Here is a 23,526-nt window from a genome sequence, read left to right on the forward strand (position 1 = left end):
AATCTTAAGCGAAATAAAAGAAGCCAAAGAATAAAAAGATAAGAAAAGAGGAATCAAAATAAATCGTAAAATTTGTACGATGATAAAAGAAACTTCGCATCACCATCATTCAAGAATGCGACAAGAATGTTATAGTCGAATAGAAAAAAAAAGAAAAAAAAAAATTACAAACGATACCGCTATCATATTACGCGGAATGAGAGGTCGAGCAAGAAAGGTCAAGACGAGAAAAAGTATTCAAGGTGTTCGAGCTTTCTCATCGTGTTTGGAAGGATAAAAGAAACAAGACGGTCATCTTTGCGTTCCTTTTTCCCCCGAGGATCGGTCGTGAAGGTGACTCACTTCTAAAGTGGAAGCTTTGATTACTATACCTTCCTCTTTCTGCGGCCGTGTGGTGAGTTGTGCTAGCGGTTTAATCGAGTTCCTCGAGATTGCAAACCCGCCACGTACTATATAACCGATGCTCGGTCAATCGATCCTCTCAATCGTAATCTCTCTCTTCGTGTCGCCAACAACGGAAACCTTTTCTGCACTCAAACCTTTTCGAAATATTGGGAGGAGAGACGTTGATGACGTCGCGCTATGTGGCCTACGCTCGCGGTAAGGGAGAATCTTTCCATGTAATAACATGTTGATGTATCATGTTCCTTGGCGATATAAAAATATAAATTTATAACTTGTAGGAATGCACATTGAATTGAAATAATGAATAATATTTTTCTTTTTTGTTATAATAATGGAATAATAGCGATTTAATGATGATAATTATTTTTATGTATAATTAAAAAAAGTTATAATTATAATTATCCCTAAAAATAATATTTTTAAAATTATTGATTTAATAAATTAATCCATATGAATTAAAATTTTATTAAATTAAATATTAATTCTCTATAAAATTAGTCTTGAAGTTATTATAATTAATACTCTTACACCCATAATTAAATCTTCTTTAAAATAAATTATATTTATCATTAAACAATTTCTTAATAATATTATTCGAAAAGAAACAGTTAATATTGTTTTAACTACGATATGAATGTATAATATATATATTTAAGAAAAATTATATCTATAAACTTCTTTATTACGAAACGTTAAAAATATAAGATTATGCAAATAATACGCAATAGGAAATGGTCAATCTCTTTCGATAACGATTATCTTAAAACCACGATACACATAATTTTCTTAAATATTCAATGAAAAGATTGTTTGCATCGTTAATTCTAATTTTTTTTCTTTTTTTTTTTTTACAGATCCTTTGTCTGATAACAACCTTCGGTTTCAACGGCGCAGAAAAATCATTGAACTCGAATTCTTTCTTGAAACAATCCGATCCTACCCCATCGAGATTAAGAAATTTGGAAGACGTGCCGGCCAGACTTTCACGAATACTCGAAAAAAACAGTCGCTCTAGGAGATTGCACATAGAGAATCAGCATGGATTCGATGGCAAAGTGGAAAAGATTAATATCAATTCCGAGGAGGATCTTCCTGGAATTCGGGCATACGGAGTGCAAAAGAAAAAATTAATGAATAATGGTTACATCGAAAAATCGATACAACGAGAGATTGTGAAAAATGTCGAGGATGGTTCCAGGGTTACTCGTTCGGTACGCGAAAATATTTTTGAAAATTTTATCATCAAGATAATTTAAGGAAATCTAAATGATCGAACATTTTTTTTTTTTTTTTAAGTTCGACAAAAAGGAAGTTAAATAAAAATCTAACGATACTTGTTATCTTTAAAAATTAACCTCTTAAAAATAATTCCGAACAATCGAATATTCCCCAATGCAAGTCATAAATATTTACATATTGTGCCAATTCCGTATGAAAAAATTTCAGATCGAAGCATACGGGAAAACGAAGGAGCGTCTCGAGATGAACGGTTCAATAGAGAGAGGGCAACCATCGGAAATCCATCAATCTCGAAGAAAGCCGAGATCGATCGAAACAGAGACGAAACAAGATGGCGTTAAGGGCGACGATGATCTGGAAGATCTGGAGGGTCAAGACGCCAAAGTGTTCAGACCGTTGTTCGTGTACAGGCAGCAGGTGGCCAGAAGGAAGCATCGGGCAAAAAATCAGGTTTATGGTTTTCCGGCTGGTGTGAAAATCCCTTGCGAAAAATGGGCGCCAATTTTCTGATCGCCGCTCGACTCTTACCGTTCGCTTCGTTTTCTCGTCGGTTGCAAAATCGGTCGTCGCGATAAAAAAAAACGGTTCGAAACGAAAGAAGATACGTGGAAACGAGGAATCGAATGAGAAAGTGTTTGCACGTACAGCCAAGTCCTTGAAGTCGACTAATTATCATAATAATTAACCGATTGAGTCAGCGTCACTTTGTGCCATAAAAGAAGAAAGCGGTTGTTGAGGATTGGAGAAGGATTGGCGGTTGAGGTTAAGTGCCTGCAGTACGTACAGTGATCGAAAGCGCGATAAGTGGACGATGAAGGCAAGCAGAGAATTTTATTCGTTTTTGAAAATACCAAATAGTATTATAATTAGTGTATAATGGTAGAATATATTACAATAGGGTGCATGCGCTTTGTATAATTAAATAATTATCTTTGTGATCTTAAACGTTAAATTAAACTAAGATATTTTGTATCTTACGCATGAAAAAAAAATGTCCTTCTTTCTTATTATCTTTCTTCTATTTTATATTTTCTACATTCGTTTCTGAGATCATAAGATTTATATCGAGAGATATTGTATACTTCTCTTGTAAAGAGAATACGCGATGATATATGATGTATACCTTCGTAAAAAACGAATGTTACAATTTAATTTTGTTTAAAAAAAAAAAAAAAAAACCAGCTTTTAAAGAATTATTTTTTCACCGTATAGAATAGAAATTAAATGAAAACATCTGATGGTAAGCAATTTTCTTATTCATCCAATTTTATAATGTCCAATTTGTCTAATTTGACAAATTTAGAATGAGATGGACCGATCAGAAATCTTCCCATATTGATTGCATTTTATCAAAAAACAGTTGCCTTTTAAGAAATTTTTTTTACACTTAATTTACCTGAATATCATGTTTACCATGCATGGTACAAGAAAAACATCTATTACACTATTAACCAATAAATGTCAAATAGACAATAAAAACGGCAACGAAGTAATCGAAGTGAGAAAAGAAGATAAAAAGAAAGAAAATATAGAGAATAGGTACGTTTAATAATTGTAAATGTACATTTTTGATTGTAGAATTAATATAAATATAAATACTAAACAAATCTGATAACAGCGATGATAATATATATATATATATTATTTTACAGACAAAACTCTAGCAAAAAGTCGCCAATTTTTTATTCATTATCGTTGATCGTGTTGCATGCTCTGGACGCAATACTTTTAATCATTCTTTTACCATTCATAATCTGGCAATGGATTTCTGCTAACGATCGTTTAAAGATCGTTCTGAAAGCTGTTGTAGAAGTACACTTTCGTTTAATCTTCAATTTTCGAAACTTGAGATCTTCTAATTAATTATAAATATATATTATATATTTCTTCGATTTATTGAGATTCAAAGGAAAAATGTTAAAATTTTTCTATATATATCATCTTTAGGTTACGTTAGAATTAATTATGTGGGTGATTTTCGCTGGAGTATCAGTTCTTATGACTATGACATTCGTTATGGAAGATCTTTATTACGGAAAAAACGAGCAGGAGAAATTGACAAACCAATTGAACACAATGCAAAACGAAACAACGTTGAACGTGAATGAAACGCCAAATTTGTTAAAAGAACAAGACAAAGTCAAAACTGTTGAGAATTGAGATCGATCGATTTTACTTTTTATTCCTTTGTCCTATTATTTTTTATTATTTATTTTATTGGTTTTTAAATGAAGTTTTCTGTATCTAACTTTTTGTATCTTTTTAGAAAAATACAATTCTTTATTCATAAATATCGTAGTTTTGTTCAATACGATTTATATATAAATAGAAAAAAATATTATTAATTTGATAAATTGAATAAAAATATTTTATTTTCCGAATAGAATATATATATATATATATATGTTTCTTTATCTATTAATTTATTGGTATTATAATTGATACATACTTGAATATAATATAATACATATATATTATAATAGTATTAGACATATCAATTAAAATAAAAGAAAAAATTTATATTTATATAAATAGTTTTTAATATCCTTCAAATATGAAATTATAAGTCTTTTCTCTCTCTCTCTCTCTCTCTTTTTTAAATAAACAATAGGATAAAATAAACATCTCTCTATCTTTAATATCAAGAGAAAGTTCGTGAACAAAGTTAGATTTACTTTTGCATGACGAAATCCAAAAAATATATCTTCGACAGAGATTGGATTAATCGCCTAAAGACAAAATATATTATACCTTTAAAATTTTTGAACAGGAAATTCCTCATTGGACACTGGCAAAGATTCTTCTTCTTTTTCAAAGAGCGATGGCTTCATTGACGATAATTTTTCATTTGTATTTTCATGAATCACCGGGATTTCTATATTTTCACGTAACCAAGTTTCATCGAATGATTGTTGTTGAAAATCGGAAGGTGAGATATTTTTGTCGTTCTTGTCCGATAATAACGAACCCGATAAAACTTCTTCAGTGATAAATTTGATGATGGGCAAATTCAATAAATCAAGAACGTCGCTCTTTTGAACCCGAGTGGTTAATGCGTCGATTTGAGAGGATAACATACGCAAAATGGCAAGTTCGATAGCTTTGATTGCCTCGAATTTGGATAATCCGATCTCAAACGTGGTATCTATAAGTTTGTCATCCACGAGCCTCGATATACTTCTTTTGTGTATAGCTTTAGCAATGTTTTTAATCACAGGAGACGATTTTAAATGTTTCTCACCGACATGATCGTTGGGTCGTGCCAGAGTATATGTCCCTGACAATGCCATCGTGAGAAAGACCTGAAAAAATTTAAAGCAAAAATGTTAAAGAAATTATTGATATATATATATATATATAACTATACTTTAGATGATAAAATAATCGTGAAAATTAATATTTTCTTTGAAATATGGTAACTATTAAAATTATATATTTCTTTTCAAATCATTTAATAATTGATGCTTTGGATATAATTTATTATTAATATTTTTAAACAACAATTATAATTTGCATTTTCTCTTTATTCTTTCTTCCTTCTTTTGAATTTCTATAATTTAATTTAAAAAATTAATTAATTAAAAAAATATTTGCTACAAAGAAAAGTACAAATTGAAACTTACGAAAAGAACGAATGCACTTGATATTTGCATGATGTACATATCCACGAATATAACTTAAATGACTTCTGGAATGGAACTTGACTCTTTATATATGTCAGTTAATGACCCATTATTAAGAACCATTATTAAGAAACAACATTAGTTTTGTCTTTTGGATATTTTCGATACATTAAATATGAACTTTTACCTTGATTGCAATATCCATTATATGATTTAAAAGTTCATTGAATTCATAATTATCTTTTTAATGTCTATTTTATTTATATAGATATTCAATTTATATCTTATTATTATTATATAGATATCTTATTTATATAGATATAATAATATCTTATTTATATAGATATCTATCTAGATCACTAAATATTTAAACATTAATTAAAATATGTATGCAATATGAATTAAGGATTTAATAAATAATTGTTAAAAATTTAACAAGGAAATGTAATAATAAAAAGAATAAAATATAAATAGAAGATAATAAAAGATAAATAAAAAGAAATTATGCGTTTTTTAAAAAATAATTTTCTATTTTCGTATCGCAAATGATATATATGTATATAATATATTATGGAAAAGCTAAATAACAAGAATAATAGATAATAAAAAAAAGGATAAAGTTAAGATTTAAAAAATTATGAAATCAACACTATCTTTAGAATATCGCAAATAAAATATAAATAGACATAGAATAGACAACATAATAGACAAGGAAAATAAATAGTAAAAAAAGAATAAGAATAGTATAAGAATTGATTGCGCCATCTCTTGAATATTCTTAGAAGTATATCTTTAGTATTTAATCAAGAGATGGCGTTAATAGTTAATTCTTATCCTATCTTTATCTTTTTTTCATTTTTTGCTTTTTATTTATGTATTTCATTTGTAGCATTTATGGCTCTGAAGATGGCGCTAATTTCAATATTTTATAGCAATTATTTGAGAAAGCAATAATAAAGAACTGATATTACTTTTATAGAAAAATATACTTTTTTTCTCAGAATGTAGTGAATGTAGGACATCATATTTGAATTTTTTTTTTATTCTTTTTGATATTCTTTTTGTCTTAAATTTATTACTAACATAACTATATATAATATGTACATTATATCTAGAGAATTACTAGCTTAACTGAGTATGAAATTTAGAAAATTATTTGTATTAAAACTAGGGACTTTTGTGACTAAAGCATTGTACAATGAGATACATGTATATGTTACAATTTTTACTATCCTTCTTTCATTATTTGTTCTCCTTGTTTAAATTATTGATTAAAAATTTTAATAAAATTTATTGAATTTAATTATTACATATATATATATATGTGTGTGTGTATTTTTGAAAAGATAAATTTATATTATATTGATAAATATAATAAATTATATTCGTAATATATACATATATTTGTTAAATAAAATATAAGTAACATTATATTATATATATAAAAAACAATATTTTAAAATGTGTAAATGTATTTTAATAATTTTTTACATGATGTCACTATTAAATTCAAAATTCAAATTTACTAGTAAATTTTAATAGAGGTCGCTTTGATAAAAAAGTAACATATACTACTTCCTATCTGAAACAACGTAGCTTGATAGCTTTAAAGTGTGTCATGATAATTCGTTATTTGTAGATGAATTGTCTATTCTAGTGTACTTATAATGAATATTGTGTGATATATTATTGATTATAAATTCAAGAAATTCGTGTAGACTGACCAGAGTCCACGAATTTCTGACATACTTTTTATAAGTATGTTTTCTCGATGTTCAATATAGTAATTTGCGTATAGTTCTGTAATGATAGAGAAGGAAAAGAGAAAAAAAGAAAAGGAAGGGAAAGGAAGAGTAAAAAAAAAAAAGTGCATTTTGTTTAGAGTCTATTAGTGAACTCATTAGAAGTTCTTTCTAACAGGCTCATGTATTAGACATTGTGATAGTGAGAGATGATTAGTGAGAATTATTTTGAGAATTGTATTTGGTGTGCATCCCTCTAGTGGCGAATATAGGAGGATCACCACACATTAATACGCGACCGCACCCGTCTCTATGTGTGGTGATTCATAGATATAATATTTATCGAATTTTACGCCAAAACTAAATGCAAAATGACAGAGGTTCACAATTTAGGTGTTGATGCCATTAGTTGTCATGCTTGGAATAAAGATAGAAAAGGTTTGACTTTCATTTCATGCAACACAAATCCTTTGCCAATAAATGAACAGTCTTGATATGTTTTTACAGAGGTGGCAATCTGTCCAAATAATAATGAAATTCAAGTTTACAAACGAACGTCGAGCGGTTGGAAATTGTTACAAAACTTGCAAGAACATGATATGCATGTCATGGGTATTGATTGGGCACCAAATACCAATCGAATAGTAACATGTTCTGCGGATAAAAATGCATATGTTTGGACACAAGAAGGAGATGGAAAATGGAATCCAGCATGGGTTCTTTTAAGAATAAATCGAGCAGCAACTTGTGTAAAATGGTCTCCATTAGGTATAATATTAATTAATTATCAAATTATATTTGAATAAGTGTAAAATTCATTTTCTTTTTTATAGAAAATAAATTTGCTGTTGGATCTGGAGGTAGAGTAATAGCTGTTTGTTATTTTGTATCTGAAAATAATTGGTGGCAGTGCAAGCATATAAAACGCCCATTGAGATCCACCGTAACTACAGTTGATTGGCATCCAGACAATAAAGTTCTAGTTGCTGGGTCCACTGATTATAAAGTTCGTATATTTAGTGCATTCATTAGTGATATGGAAGATGCACCTGGTAATGGTCCTTGGGGTCATAGCAATACTTTAGGAACATTACTCGCTGAATTCCAAAATACTCCTAATGGAGGTAAAGAAAAATATCTTTTTATTAACAACATTAGTAAAAATCTTTTTATTATGTTTGTTAATCATTTTTCTTTAATCATTTAGGAGGTTGGATACACTCTGTTGCATTTAGTCCTTGTGGTAATAAAATTTGTTGGGTAGCACACAATTCATCGATTTGCATTGCAGATGCTACTAAAGGAAATGCAGTTATACGATTGTATACAGAGCATTTACCATTTTTAAGTTGTGTATGGATGGGGTCCAATTCCATTGTTGCTGTGGTACTTATTTATATTTTTTACATTTAATAAATAATAATTTGATAATTTTTATTACATATTACAATAAACATTAAATATAATTTAATTGGCTTTTTTAGGGACATAGTTGTATGCCTATGTTATATTCCATAGACGACCATGGTCAACTATATTTTGTATCAAAACTAGATAATACACAAAAAAAAGAAGCTGCCGGTTTGTCTGCCATGCGTAAATTTCAATCGTTAGATCGCCAAGCGAGAACTGATACGAATGACAATGCCTTGGATAGTATTCATCAAAATACAATTAATTGTGTACGCAAAGTATCAGATAACGAATTTAGCACGAGTGGTTTAGACGGTCAATTGGTAGTTTGGGATCTTAAGGTAAATCTCAATATTTAATTTATAACTTTTTTTTTTCCTCTTATAAACGATAAAAACATATCGTCAAATTAATCTGATTGTTTAATTTAGCTTCTGGAAAATTCCATTGCTGGTCTCAAGATATCATAGATAAAAATCTTTTTTTTATATATCGAAGGAAGACGGAATCAAAGGAAGATATTACATCCGAAGAAAAGATGTATAAATGTTAAATCTGAAACAAAAAGAAAGAAATATACAATTTCTCATTAATAATATAATTATATCAATTATTCCTACATAAAATACATTATATTTTTAGCTAAATACATGTTGACACGTGTATAAGTTGAATTAATATAATTCCTTTGCCTCGCATCCATAATTCTATCAATTTAAATCGTATCGAATCGTACAATTCGTTGTATCCCTCTATCCTTTCTTTATCTCGCACGATACGCATTATTACCATTGACGCAATGCTTGTTTCCATTCGATGAATGGTTTACATAGTTTCAGACAATACGATAAGTACATCGGTTCACCGTTTGTCAGGCGTAAAAAGTTGGTTCGCGCCTGGAAACCACACAGTCTCGTGCAGCTCGAGTGGGGGGCAGCCGGACAAGTTCAGCGCTAATATCGATTCAGTCTCGCACAAACCACCCCCATGTACCGTGCCCGTTGCAGCAGCTCCACCTTTTAACTTTGTTTTCCGTTCGGTGTCATGACTGACACATAAACAGAGATAGAAAGAAAGAGAAGCATCGCGGTAAAAAAAATCGTGTGCATCATGCACACCGTTCTCCACGAACAGAACAGACACAGTGACGCGTTCTATTCTTTCAACGAGTACTGGGAAGATATATTAGACACGAACGAGATCATCGTCAATAGAAACGTCTCTGCCAATAATACTTATCGATTCAGTAACTAGTCTTGAAGAGACATTCCATTGTTCGCACAGTTTACAGTGAGGTGATCAAGTTTATTCATAAATTCAATTCGTAACCAACGGACGACGCAAATTATTTTGTTCATTTTACACAAAGAATATTTTTGAACGTTGAACGTAATTGTATCTTATCTCGCGACATTATCTCCGTCATTACGCTTTTTTCTTCCATTTCAGTTTTTTTATCCTAAACGTTCACGTCTTTTTCCTATTCTGGTATATACATTTTTCGTCGAACGATTCGCGCGATTGTCACACGGATTGTCGATTAAAATAGATCCTTCCAGTAAAACGTTCCATCATCGATTCGCCGCGTGCGATGAAGGGTTGCGTTCGTTTTTCTCATCACGCGTGTTAAACGATAAAATCTATAAATTTAAGAAGACTGTTCGGAGTTATGATCGAACGTCTTTCATGGGATTACCGATCGAACCCATGCACTTGAAGATCTCGCAATTGTCGTGTATACAGGTGACTTGCGAACGCAAGTGGACGAAACAAGCATAAAAAGCGGAAAGGTGGTGAAAGAATTGGTGTAAACCCGAAAGATTGAGTTTTGTCCGCGTGTTGTTCGTCGAATATGAAACGCTTCAATCACCACCACACGCATCTCTATTCGTCTTGACTACAAATTGTGGCTGAGCAAAGAAAGTGCATCCTCGCTTCTTGAGAAATGTCTTCAATATCAGCGCAGGGGGTCGTCGAAAGAGCCAGCGCCGAGTTAACCAAGAGAATTAACGGTCTGGGGTTGAGAGCATCTAAACATCATGGTTAGTAAATTTTTAATTAATATCATTTGTTTCTTTGTAACTCGAACATAGTATAAAGATCGTATCTTATGTATTTAAAGAAAATGAATTAAATTAAAAGAGTCGTTTCGATTTTTAAAATTTGTTAAAATATACTTTCATTATTTATTTATTTTTTTGTATTTTAGATAAGATTAAATATAAAAAAAAATAAAGAAAAATAAAATCAAAGAAAGGAGAATATATTAATTACTATATATTCAATTCTCAATACAATATTTCATCAAACTTTAAAACCAATAAGAACTTAATAAATAATTCTTTAATTATTTCCCCTTATCTCATCTCTGCAGTTCATTTCATTCTTTGAACAAATAATCTTCTTTACTTATGAATAATTTAAAATTGACAATTTTAATTGATAATAATTTGGAATCTTCAAAAATAATTTATAATTATCGAATTGTTTCAATCCAATTTTAATGTTTAACACAAAAATCACACGTTAATCAATTGTTTTTCCTCTTCCTCGTTGCCTATTTATATTGAAATTTCAAACGACCATCGAAATAAGAAAAGATAATTCACAATTTTGCCTAAGTCGTTATTACATAATCGAGATGAAGAATTGATTTCTGTTAAACCGCAACCTCGAGCCGCTCCTTTAACCCGCGTTTCTTAATTCTCCACTATGCAATATCAGCCGAACTTCGCTTTCTATGTATTGTCCTTCGGATTCTCATCCGAAATGCTCGTTTAAAACCATTATGTACCTTTAGACGCAATCTGAACTGCAATGGAATCGATAGCATTCGTTCTCATGCACATGGAAATGTAGAAACCAAACTCGTAATATTTCATCTTCGTAATGAATTTTTTGTTCGATTTGAAAAATTTTCCCGGAAAAATTCCGTGTAAAATTCGGTTTTAATCCTTTGCTCGAGTTTGTCGATTTTCTTAATAAATTTTAAACCTTAATATAATTTTAAACCTTAATAATAATTTTAAACTTTATTCAAAGGTTGAATTAATTAAACACTCTTCTTGATCAAATCAATATTATCAAAAAAATTTCTTGAATCATTATAAATTACAAGATAAGCAAAAATAAAAATATTAATATAAAATCTCTTGTGAAACAATTATGTATAAACAAACTCTTACAAGTAAATTTTATAAATTTTAGAATTATACTCGAGTTAAAATATTAAAAATAAATAATATTTCGCAATATACAAATTGTTAATTGCCAATTTAATTAATATTAATTTGTGATAAGAAATAAATGTCCCGAAATCCATCATGATTACTCTTAATCAATTTTATCATAAAAAAAATATGCTTGTTATATAAAAAGAATTCCAAATTATAATCCAAAATTGCAATCGTAGATTATCAATCAATGAAACATTGTTATATTTCAATCATTTTCAACGTAGCATGAATTTATTTTCATTTTAACCACTATTAATTACCGTGAGTAATATTGTGTCAATCTATTACGATTCACGGATCAGAAATATCGATATATCGATAATTTGTCGCATCTGATGAAAGGTCGAGTTTCGAGTATTTGAACGAGAATCGGAGAAACAAAAGAATCACGTTTCGATGAAGAAAAAACTGTGACGTAGATAGATTTATTTTAACTTCTTACAATCACCATACCATGACTCCTGTTAATCTCGATACGATTAATAAAGTCGCCCAGGATTGGTCAAAATTTTCCTCTGGGATGATTAATCGTTCGTGCTCATGCCTCGAACGACCGACAATCATAGTTCGTCAAAACGCAGAGCTGAAGATAACCTATTTTTACTCTCGTTTTCACGTTGATTTTTCAATGTTGCTAGAAAATAAATTGCAGTTAAATAAAAAAAAAAAAAAACGTAGCGTTGAATTAATTTTCTTCGTTCCCTTCAAGAAATTATCAACGAAATTGTTGAAAATTATTTTTTTCATATTATTTATTTATTCGTATCTAAATTTAAAAACAGATTGTTCGAAGAATTGATCAATACAGACGATGAAATTTGAAATGTCGTAGCGTTTAGAAAGTCATTGTTACAATACGATGAATTCGGCTCACAATCACAATTTCGAGAGCCAATTATCGAACATCAATAGAATAATTGTTACTTCAACAACAAAAGTAAGAAACGTATCGTGGAATAATGTTATATTTTGAAATATATTTCTAGCTTCGAATAAATAATTCCCCAACCGAGAGTAGAATCTGATTTAATGGATTCGCAAAAAAAAAAAAAAAAAAAAAAAATGTTCGTCATACGATAAAGAGATAGAGACAGGAAATAGAGACGTAACCAGAGCCAAATAGGACATACTGTTCGAAAATAAAACGAAAATAACTGCTGCATCTTCGCAGCGAGTTTACCTTTGCAGAAACGCTTTTAAAGACAAGCTCGCCAATGTAATATTGTATGGAAATTTTTCCTTTTTCCACAATTTTTTTCCCAATATAACCATGATTTAATTAAATTTACAAATTGTGTATTAAGAGACAATATTATTTGAGCAACAGGATGTTTTAATAAGAAATTTGCATAAATTGTTCTATTTATATTCTATAAATCGATAATTATTAAACGTCGATGAAAGGATATATTTAAATTCGATATGCATCGAGGGTATTCACGTGTTCGTGGATATTTCCATGTTAAGTATTTGATTGAACGAGTGTTTACCATCGGGAAAAAATAAATATTATTTCGGATGAATTTAAGAGAGACTTGAACATCGAAAAATTTTTCGAATCGTTTCTTTTTTTTTTTTTTTTTCCAATTATTTTGCTCAATCAATATTTCATCGTTTCAAACAAATTACGACAATATACGTTCGCGATTCAGAAATCGTTCCACAGATACACATGATTATGATTTTTCAAGATGATTTAGTGAGCGCTGTTAAACTAACACGGATAACACGAATTATCATCTTCAAGAAAAAAAGAAAAAGAAAGAAACTGCACTTAAATGCATTTTTTCGCAGAATTAACTCAATTAAGGAAGTTCTCTTAACAAGAGAAGAGAATATATATATATATATATAAGAAAATTGTATATATGTTATAACACTGTTCGAATTACTTAGCTTAATTAGAAAATCCTCGTTATCCAATTTGAAAACGTACATTATTACTTAACTTCATTTTACCTCCATTCCAATTTGAATAAAATATATAAAAAAAAAAAAAAAAAAAAAAAAAAGGAAAGGGAAAAAATGGAGAAAACGACGTTTAAAATAAACGACGGAATGTTTCAGGTGGGGGAAAGGCGAGCGTCATGGAACGCGTTACGCACGTGTTCTGCGGTAGCGGAGGAGTTCCGTATACGAATTTGCAGAGCGCGAACAATGCGAACGCAACCCCGGAAAAGCCGAGCAGAAGCGTGCCAACGTCGATGAGTAACATGCCATCGGCGAATAACAAGGGGTTGAGCAACATCGGTACACCGAGCAGGGCGAGGATATCGAGGAATCGAGGGAAGAACGTGCCTCTGGCGAGTGGTGGGACGGGTGGATACATCGCGCCTACCACGTGGGATCAGCTGATGCAAGATGATCATTTCCTCAGCAAATTCTTTCTCTACTTCTCCGCCATCGAGAGGAGGATTTTGGCTCAGGTGCCAACGATCGAACGATCGTTATTAATCTTAAACTTACAGCGGATCCGTAATCGTAGTTTGTTCTTTTCCTTTGAACGTGTCAACGTGTTCCATTCCAGAGAGAGAGAGAGAGAGAGAGAGAGAGAGAGAGAGAGAGAGAGAGAGAGAGAGGCGAAAATGTTTTTTTTTTTGGCAGAATATTTTGAAAGGATATCCTCATGAAAGATATTGTATGAATAATTGAATAATGTTTGCGCTTAGCGTTTGATTTAGTGTTCGTCTAATTATAGTTCAAATAAAAGTTTATGCAATTTTTTCTTTTTCTTATGATAATTTTGTAAAGGAAAATCATGATCGTATTGAATCGGAAAGATATATTAATTATTGTACAATTGTAGAATTCTATGTTTGGCTAAGATTTAAGAAAATTTAATAGATATTTTTTACAAATAGGATGAAAATGGAATTGTTATAATATTTTTAACCTATATTTGTAATGCGATTAATAAAAAAAAAAAATATTTTCTTCTGCTCGGTAAAAATTTGTTGAAAGGAATGGAACATTTGATATTCTTAGTATTTCGCTGTACTTAAGATAGGATTTACAATATGGATTAGACAATAGTTGTCTTGTTGAGCATGTAAGATTCTTCTTGATAATAAATCATTTGTGATTAAGAGAGTCTTGTAAGATGCTTTGTCAACCGACATATTTGTTTGGCAGTAATCGTCGGTTGGCTTCGCATCTTAATCGTGGATTCACATAAATTTGCAATTTATGCAAAATTATTGCTGATTTACAATTTGAAAAGTAATTCAGTCGTATTAGAAAGTTTTTTATATCGAACGATCGTTCAAAAGTGATCAAATTGATATACGGATTATTAGGATACATTTCGAGGAATTCGAAATAAAAAAAGAATTCAGAAAAATTTAATATATAATTATAATATATTATATTATAATAATAATAATATATAATTAATTCAATATTTAATATATAATAATTATTCTTTTAAGATTATTCTTTTATATATCTTTTATTTCTAACTCACTTTCTATTTTTTACTATTGAAATTCTCCCTTTTCCGAAAATAGAACAAAAATTTAATCGTACGATAATATATACAGGTTTGCTTAAGATGGAGAGACATTCTTTACGCGCGGCCTCGACTTTGGGCAGGCTTGGTACCCGTAGTAAGATGTCGTGAAGTACGTGCCATGCCTTCTACTTCACGCACGCGACTCTACGCCTCCTTAGTTAGAAGAGGATTTCATTCGTTGGTTCTTCTCGGAGCATCGGACGAGGATATCCCGGAACTGACGCACGGCTTTCCATTAGCGCAAAGAAATATTCATTCATTGTCGTTGAGATGTTGCGCGGTGACCGACAGGGGACTAGAAGCTCTCTTAGATCATTTACAAGTACGTAATATAAATTAAATTCGAAGAAATATGTAATATACTTCATTACAAAATATCATTTATCTTTTGATTCCAGAGATAAAATAGCGAAAAGATTTTATCTTATGTAATGTTTAACCAGTAATCAATCGAATAGATTTCCTCAAGAAAAGACCTGATCTCAATTAAAACAATCAGAATTAGAAATGAATTTTCTTCAATTTTCAAGATCGAAAAATAAATCGTTAGATATAAGTTATCATTCCATAATTTTATGACCTTGAAAAAAAATTTTTTTTCATCGTATTACCTTTTTTTTTTTTAACTTTTTATCGACTTTTATTTTTAGTTTCTCGTAAGTTCTCTATATAGGGTGACTCAACGTATCAATCAAGTAGGAAATGATTCTACAAAAATAAGTCGAAAAGGAAAAATGAAATATTTATATTTAAAATTTTGTTTCCGAGTAATTAAATATTATTCTTTGTATATATTATTTACATCACGTATTAATAGATTATGATTATTAAAAATTAAAATTACGCGTTTGCAAACAACTTTAACAAAATATTTTTCTTATGGATATTTCACCTCCTTCAAAATTTTTACCATACAATATCTAATTCTTTTTCCCATACTTTCAGGCGTTGTTCGAGCTTGAACTAGCAGGTTGCAACGAAATAACGGAAGCCGGCTTGTGGACTTGCTTAACACCTAGAATAGTATCGCTCTCCTTGTCGGATTGTATCAATGTGGCTGATGAAGCCGTCGGTGCTGTCGCTCAATTACTGCCGAGTCTCTACGAGTTCTCGTTGCAAGCTTATCATGTAACCGACGCCGCCCTTGGATATTTTCACGCAACCCAGAGTAGCTCCCTTAGCATCCTCAGGCTGCAATCCTGCTGGGAACTCACTAACCATGGTATAGTCAATATTGGTAAGGAATCGTTCTTTTTAATTTTTACTTAACTCATTAATTCAATATCTATAGATAGATGAGAAATTTGGTTGTAAAGCAATTATGTTATGTGAAACCGTGAAATGTCTAGAAAGTAAGTAATGGTCTATATATATTCAGAGAAAGAATTGTTTAAGATCTCCTCGATATTTTGAATAGCTGCACGCCTCCATCTAAGTGGATGAAAATTAATTAGACATTCAAACGTGTCACATAAAAATTCTCAAGAATATCCGGATTGTTCCTACTATTTTATTAATATTGACTTTTATTATCATAATAGTTGTTATAATAATATTCATTGTAGAATATAATTTGAAAAGATATGCGAACGATTATTCAAGACGCGGAAAAGCGGGACAGTTACGACACCGTTCTCCCAGGATCCAGGTAGAAATAATTCATGATGACGATAGTGTGAAATTAAGATAAGTGGTCCACGCATTCAACCATTATAAATTTAGAATTAAGAAACTTTATTTAGCTTTCATGCTGTCACCAACAGCTCAGACTCACGCTCCTAGATGAGTAAAACATAGACAATTCGAGGACAACGACCGATTGTCGTTATTTATACGATAGCTTTCGTATTGGTCTAAAAAAGAAAACAAGACGTAGCTAAGAAAATGAATCATTTATTTTTTTCGTTTTATATTCCAGTACATTCCTTGCCCAATCTGACTGTCCTATCGTTGTCCGGATGCAGCAAAGTAACGGATGACGGTGTCGAATTGATAGCAGAAAACTTGTCCAGGCTTCGTTCATTGGATCTGAGCTGGTGCTCGAGGATCACCGATGCCGCCTTAGAGTATATCGCCTGTGATTTGAATCACTTAGAGGAGCTTACTTTAGACAGGTGAGAATTGATAATAAGAAGAGACATCCAACCACGAGCAACGAACAATCGTTTTATTTCTTTGCATTGCTCTTTTTTTAAATCGTGTTAACGAAATCGTAGCGTGATCCACCATCGTAGTGTGTTTAGACCGTGGTGAATCCATACGATCCATTCATGTTCTAAATACTGAACACGTTAACGAGCGTTTCTATTTACGATCAACTATTATGCAATGCCAGGATGAATCAGCGATTGTAAACGCATTCAGATGTTTAAAGACAGTATTTCCTATAAGCGTCAAATATATGTTTGTGCATGTTAAATCTTTCAAATATAAGATATTGTATTTAATGCTGCAATTATAGAAAAAGTTTATTTGTAAAATTAATTTAATATAATATAACTGGATTCAATGTAAAAATTAAAAAAACATATTTTTCTTTAAAAAATTAATAATAATTGTTTTCATTTGAAATATATATTTATAAATCATATATGTATCAATCATATATGTACTTTTAAGATAAACTTGGAATCAGACGATTTGAGTTCAATCATCGTTTTCATATACATATCAATATATTATATATTTTAAATTGATTGACAAAACGAAACCATACTTTATGAATAATTGGATAAAGGAAAAATCTTATACTAATTAATTTCTTAATAAAAATATTATGAGTTTATTTTTATTTTATATAATAATATATCTTTTATAATTATGCTATAAATCTGTAAAAGATGTATGATATTTAGAAATTGAGTTGAAATAGGAAAATATCAAAAAAGTCAAAAAGAAACAAAAATGGAAAAATTTAAAAGTTCTATATTTAAGGAGAAATTCAAAAGTGAATAGTTTATTAAACTCTTTTTTCTTCTCCTCATATAGATGTGTGCACATCACAGACATAGGCGTGGGCTACATTTCCACAATGGGATCATTGAGCGCATTGTTCTTGAGATGGTGCATTCTACTTAGAGACTTTGGACTTCAGCACTTGTGCGGCATGAAATCCTTACAAGTACTCTCTGTGGCAGGTAAGATCAAACTAAGACTTACCCTATATGATGTGCATTATATTGCACATCAAAATTTAAAATATGAGCCTTTTCTTTAAAAAGTGAACAATCAATGATCTTATATTAAGCTATAAAAAGAATCAGAAAGAAAAATATTTTTAAAAAATTTATTTAGAATTTTATATACATATAAATAAATAATATAGAATGAAATGTTAAAAAATATAAATTTTCCACAGGCTGTCCATTGCTCACAAGTAGCGGATTATCCAGTTTGATTCAGCTTCGACATTTACACGAATTAGAGCTAACCAATTGTCCGGGAACATCTCAGGAATTATTCGATTATTTGCGTGAACATCTGCCCCGCTGCCTAATCATCGAATAAATTATGCTACTGTAGAAACAACAGGCAACAGTCCTAGTAATATTTTTGCGTTCCAATTCAGAAAAGTTTCTATTTCTATAGAATGTGATGGCAAAAAAATTTTATGTAAAGCAATACTTAGACAAGGATACGACGATTGTATTTATGTATAAGAGGAGCTGATGCGAATGCAGATATAAGAAAGAAGCAATTGACGTCCAAACTTGAACACTACCGCATATTATTGTTCTCTCTTGTAACGGTAAAGGGTATAAAAAAAAAAAAGAAAAAAAGAAACACTAGCCTTTAAAAACATGCAAATGTTAACACTAAGATAGCATGTAGACATTTTTAATACACCAGAGCTCCTATATGAATCGCACTCCTTTTTCGCCGATGTTTAGAACTTTAGACCGAATTGTACGGTTCGATTCGTTTATTGTTATTTTTGTTTTTCGTTTTTTTTCGTTTTAAAAATGTTTGAAAAAAGATATGAAAAAAAAAAAAATGCAAAAACATATTCGCCTCTCGGTAACTTGATAATCTGTACAGACTTTTACACAAGTCCCCGCTTGATAATAGAAACTAAAGAAAAAAACAAACGAAGAGACAATTTAATTATAGTAGATTCTTGTTAAAAAGAAGAAAAAAGATAAAAAAAAATAAAAGAACGTAGAGATTATCCGACGAGACGACAGACTCAACAGTTAGAACTGTGATAAATTTTTATTATATGTATATCATTCTACTTCAACTATGTTTAGGGCGTTGTTTAACCCGCTTCAACGTTCAAATGTGCGTGATTATTAAAAAAAAAAAAAAAAAAAATTAGTCGCATTGCTTTTTGAAGAAAAAAAAAAAACAAACAAGTTACTATTTTAGAAATATCATTAAAAAAAAAATCAACAACAAAAGAAAAGAAAAAAAAATCAGAAAAACATTCCGGTTGTGCGTTAATGAATATTTTAATTTTGCAAAACATTATTCTGCGAATTTTGATTTATTCGACGATGTATTTGCTAAATAAATGAATGAAAGAAAAAAGAGAAAAAAGACAAAAAATCATTGCACATATATGTATTGTCTAGAAGAAAAGAAAAGTTTTTAACTTATATTTTACCTATGTATATTCTGCTGTCAAATAATGTTAATGTTTCCTACATTTAAGGCTTACATCTAGCTAAGTTTTCAAATGTTTTTTCATTAAATGTAATAATATATCGCAATATAGAAAAAAAAAAAAACGTGTTTTACGTGTTTATCTATTTCGATGGTTATTTAAAATGAATCAGTGTCAGACAAATACTATGCATCTATTCCATGTCAGCACATAAGATATCAGAAGGGAATTATTCGCCACTATTGTAATTAAATAAGTGCAATATTTTTTATGTTGAGACTTGCACTACCAAATAATTTCTGTGTAACAGTTCAACATGACCTCGACTTCTATTTCTAATCTCAAACTGAAATTATTTTTTGCGTGTTATTAATATGTTTAGCACATAAAGTCTTTGTATATACTGTACAAATATACAATTAATGATTCTGTTACCAATCAAAACTAAATATATAAATATATTCGCACAGTCGAAATTCTATCTGAGATCTGATTGCATGAGGTTCGAATCACGGATTATAAGAGTGATATATAATAACATGATGGAATGTGCTGTGAATAAAAATTTATTGATCTGAATTTATTTTTGTATTCTTAAGTATTTTCCCACCATGTAAGCAATCCAAGACCTGGTTCATCAATAGCACCCTAGAATATAGAATTAAAATAATTATTAATTTTAAATCAAAATTAAATCATTTTATATGATGATATCAATGATCGATATTTTCATAATATTTCTAAAGTAAAAATACATACTCCTAAAGTATATGGAGATATATTTTTAGCTTCTGATGTTTCAGTCTCCCCAGATATATTTGGTCCTGTAGGTAAGGCTTCTGTAAATGTTTCACTTACTACTCTGAATCGTATAATTTCTCCTAAAATTTATGCATATATCAATGTATATATTTTTGTTTTATATAATTGAAACTTTTTAAAATAATTTACCTGCATCCATAAATAAATCATGTTTTTCACCATCTCCTGTATCATATTCCCATACCCATGCTTGTTCCATTTGATCAAATCTTGATGGATGTTGCAATTTGTGAGGTGGAATCACAATATCTTCAAAAAATCCTAATGTTACTGTAAACAAAAGTTTAATGATAAAAAAAATATAAATTGAAGTATAAATAATAATATTATATGTAAATATTACCATGGACACCATCAATGCTACAACTACGTATTTTTCCTATTAATATTTCCTCCATAAATGGACGGAATACAATATAACGAAATACTACTTTGGTATGAGATGCACCATCGCCGGGAAAAATATATGATTCTTCAATTTTCGTAATGTCATGAAGAGCAATACAAAGGCCAACATTAAGATAAACCTTTAATCAGTAAATTAATAATTTTATTTGATTCTATTAATAAAATTATGTCATAAAATTTAAATAAATTGTGATATTTTACCTTATTAGCTAACTTTCTATTAAGTTCATCTGTAATAGCATCGTTCAATTTTTGCTTGAATTCCACTGGTGGAATCCTAACTGTGTCTTTCAATTCCGCAAGAACAAACATTAGTCTACTATAAAACAACAAGTAATTTTAAAGTATAAAAATAATTAATATTTATTGTATTAATTCACTCTCATATATCTATATTGGCAAATATACGAATGTAAGTATATATGAATATATTTTATCAAAAATATATTGCGTGTTTTCGTATCGAGTATAATGTGCAACGAAGAAAACTGCATTATTGTCAATATAACCTCTAATACATGTGCTTTAAGATGCTTCATTTAAGTATGAAAAAAAAACTAGATATTTTAGATTCTACTCAATATTTTATCATATAAATATTTGAGATGAAAAATATATATATATATATATATATATACATATACATGTACATATATATATAAAATGTAGTACATATATATTATAATATTAAAAAACGAAAATTGTTTGTTTATATTATAAATATTTAAGAATATTATTCGTAATTTAAAAAAGATTTTTTTTTTAATAGAGAAAGGATGGATAGCAAAGATATTGTTAATTCAATTCTAGAAAATAATACAGAAGAGAAAGATACCCGAACTACAATAGTAAATAAAGATATAGAAGTTGAAACAGACTTAGGAACTCTTTTAGCATTAGATTACAACAATTTGGACTTAAAAGCAATAAAGTAACCTTTTCTTATAATATACTTTATTTTTAGAATGATTTATATATATATTTTTAATTAGCTTATTTTTTATAGGTCACAGCCTGAAGAATATTTAAAAAGTTTAACAAGAGATAATGTGCAAATATTGATTAATAAAATTTGGGAACTTCCAACAGAACGTATTGATGAAGTAATAGTAGCAAAATTACCTAAACAAAAATTTATATTACCAAGATCTCGTAAAATTCCAAAACCTAAACCTTTAACAAAATGGCAACAATTTGCTAAAGAAAAAGGTATTAAATCTAAAAAAAAAAGTAAATCTAAACTTAAATGGGATGAAGAATTACAGGTAAATTACTGATTTTATTTATATTAAAATAAGTTTATTGATATATAAATAAATATTCATTTTATTTTGATACAGAAATGGATACCTACATTTGGTTATAAACGTAATAAAGCCATAGAACAAAAAGAATGGTTGGTAGAAGTTAATGATGAAGGTAAAGCCATAGAAGATCCATTTACAGCTGCAAAGATAGCTAAAGAAGAAAGAAAGTCTAAGAATGAATTACAGAGATTACATAATATTGCCAAGACAAAAAATATAAAAATTCCTAAAGTAGGACTTCCTACTAAAGAACATTTTTCTGATTCACAACAACTTTCACAAGCTGTAACTATTGCACGTACATCAACAGCATCTCTTGGAAAATTCCAAGATAGGTATATATTATATCATTAAAATGTTATAGAATTAAATTTATATATTTACATATATTTAATATGTGATACTAGATTACCAAAAGAAAAAGATGCAAAAGGGATTGCCAAACAAGTTCCAGGTATGAAAAGAAAAGCTGAAGAAATTCCTAAAAATTTACAAGAAGAAAAAAAACGGAATACTAATCTGGCAGATAGTATTTTGAAGAGTAATACTAAAATTCTTCATGAAGACTTTTCTGTACCAAAGTATGTTTTCATTCTTTATAAAATTAATTAATATAAGAAACACTACGTAATCAAATATATTTAAATTTTAGAACAAAACCAATTAAAGCAGATAATAAAAAAAATAAAAAAGGGACAAAAGCCAAGGGAGCAAAAAAACCAAAAGCAGGTAAAGGTCAACGAAATATGAGACTTAAAGTTGGAGGTAGAAAACGAAGATAAAATAATAAATATTCAAATTTATTTGTTTAAATTTTAATTATCGTAATTTACAAAGTTAATCTGAAATATATGATAAATATATAATAAATATACAATAGTGAAATAAATATTATTCATACAAAAAATTTTGTGTTTAAAATTTTATAATTTCTTTTTAAATAATTATATTTTCGAAGTTTTGAAAGAAAAATTTCAATATTGATTCAAAGTAAATAAGTTGAACTTATATTATATTTTTATATTTAAATCATATACGATTTATAGATAACTAAAATCACGTATTAAAAATGTAAACTATCATTTAACAATAATTAAAATAATAATATTTGTAATAGAAATAACATATATGTGATGAGATATATGTAAAATGAAAAATATTCTACTTTCTCTTAAACTTAAAAAATAAGATAGAATAAGGTAAACATATAATGA

The 23,526-nt window shown here is 29.3% G+C and overlaps 6 protein-coding genes across 9 annotated transcripts; 4 read left to right on the forward strand and 2 right to left on the reverse strand.

The window, feature by feature from the left end:
- Nucleotides 1-308: 308 nt before the first annotated feature.
- LOC122721159 lies at nt 309-2,162 on the forward strand. Its single transcript, XM_043948476.1, has 3 exons — nt 309-600; nt 1,260-1,616; nt 1,852-2,162. The coding sequence occupies exons 1-3, from the start codon at nt 583-585 to the stop codon at nt 2,152-2,154; spliced, it is 678 nt and encodes a 225-aa protein (XP_043804411.1). The 5' UTR covers nt 309-582; the 3' UTR covers nt 2,155-2,162.
- Nucleotides 2,163-2,330: 168 nt separating this feature from the next.
- LOC122721158 (actin-related protein 2/3 complex subunit 1A-A) lies at nt 2,331-9,018 on the forward strand. 2 transcript variants are annotated; one of them, XM_043948475.1, is made up of 6 exons: nt 2,331-2,461; nt 7,517-7,777; nt 7,843-8,133; nt 8,217-8,395; nt 8,494-8,763; nt 8,854-9,018. In XM_043948475.1, the coding sequence occupies exons 2-6, from the start codon at nt 7,609-7,611 to the stop codon at nt 8,890-8,892; spliced, it is 948 nt and encodes a 315-aa protein (XP_043804410.1). In that variant the 5' UTR covers nt 2,331-2,461; nt 7,517-7,608; the 3' UTR covers nt 8,893-9,018. The 2 variants fall into 2 exon arrangements, with proteins under 2 accessions (XP_043804410.1, XP_043804409.1); XM_043948474.1 differs by lacking the exon at nt 2,331-2,461 and adding an exon at nt 6,859-7,447.
- Nucleotides 4,227-5,414, reverse strand: LOC122721160. The gene is made up of 2 exons (XM_043948477.1): nt 5,268-5,414; nt 4,227-4,946 (listed from the first exon to the last, which is right to left on the reverse strand). Exons 1-2 carry the CDS (start codon nt 5,304-5,306, stop codon nt 4,398-4,400), a joined length of 588 nt encoding a protein of 195 aa, XP_043804412.1. The 5' UTR covers nt 5,307-5,414; the 3' UTR covers nt 4,227-4,397.
- Nucleotides 9,019-9,117: 99 nt separating the features above from the next.
- Nucleotides 9,118-19,569, forward strand: LOC122721157 (F-box/LRR-repeat protein 16). The gene is made up of 7 exons (XM_043948472.1): nt 9,118-10,464; nt 13,726-14,084; nt 15,198-15,491; nt 16,115-16,406; nt 17,088-17,283; nt 18,158-18,306; nt 18,528-19,569. Exons 1-7 carry the CDS (start codon nt 10,368-10,370, stop codon nt 18,674-18,676), a joined length of 1,536 nt encoding a protein of 511 aa, XP_043804407.1. The 5' UTR covers nt 9,118-10,367; the 3' UTR covers nt 18,677-19,569.
- Nucleotides 19,570-19,651: 82 nt separating this feature from the next.
- On the reverse strand, nt 19,652-21,465 carry LOC122721164 (DNA-directed RNA polymerase III subunit RPC8). Its single transcript, XM_043948482.1, has 5 exons — nt 21,207-21,465; nt 20,941-21,124; nt 20,727-20,867; nt 20,535-20,656; nt 19,652-20,423 (listed from the first exon to the last, which is right to left on the reverse strand). The coding sequence occupies exons 1-5, from the start codon at nt 21,315-21,317 to the stop codon at nt 20,370-20,372; spliced, it is 612 nt and encodes a 203-aa protein (XP_043804417.1). The 5' UTR covers nt 21,318-21,465; the 3' UTR covers nt 19,652-20,369.
- LOC122721162 (ribosome biogenesis regulatory protein homolog) lies at nt 21,223-23,096 on the forward strand. Of its 3 annotated transcripts, none has more exons than XM_043948481.1 (6): nt 21,223-21,338; nt 21,775-21,936; nt 22,012-22,270; nt 22,346-22,647; nt 22,720-22,893; nt 22,965-23,096. In XM_043948481.1, exons 2-6 carry the CDS (start codon nt 21,782-21,784, stop codon nt 23,092-23,094), a joined length of 1,020 nt encoding a protein of 339 aa, XP_043804416.1. In that variant the 5' UTR covers nt 21,223-21,338; nt 21,775-21,781; the 3' UTR covers nt 23,095-23,096. The 3 variants fall into 3 exon arrangements, with proteins under 3 accessions (XP_043804416.1, XP_043804414.1, XP_043804415.1); XM_043948479.1 differs by having other exon boundaries at nt 21,276-21,417; XM_043948480.1 differs by lacking the exon at nt 21,223-21,338 and adding an exon at nt 21,474-21,548.
- The last annotated feature ends 430 nt before the right edge of the window (nt 23,097-23,526 follow it).

Source organism: Apis laboriosa, unplaced genomic scaffold (assembly GCF_014066325.1).
Source record: "Apis laboriosa isolate Shangri-la unplaced genomic scaffold, ASM1406632v1 scaffold14551_cov152, whole genome shotgun sequence".
NCBI classification, from domain to species: domain Eukaryota; kingdom Metazoa; phylum Arthropoda; class Insecta; order Hymenoptera; family Apidae; genus Apis; species Apis laboriosa.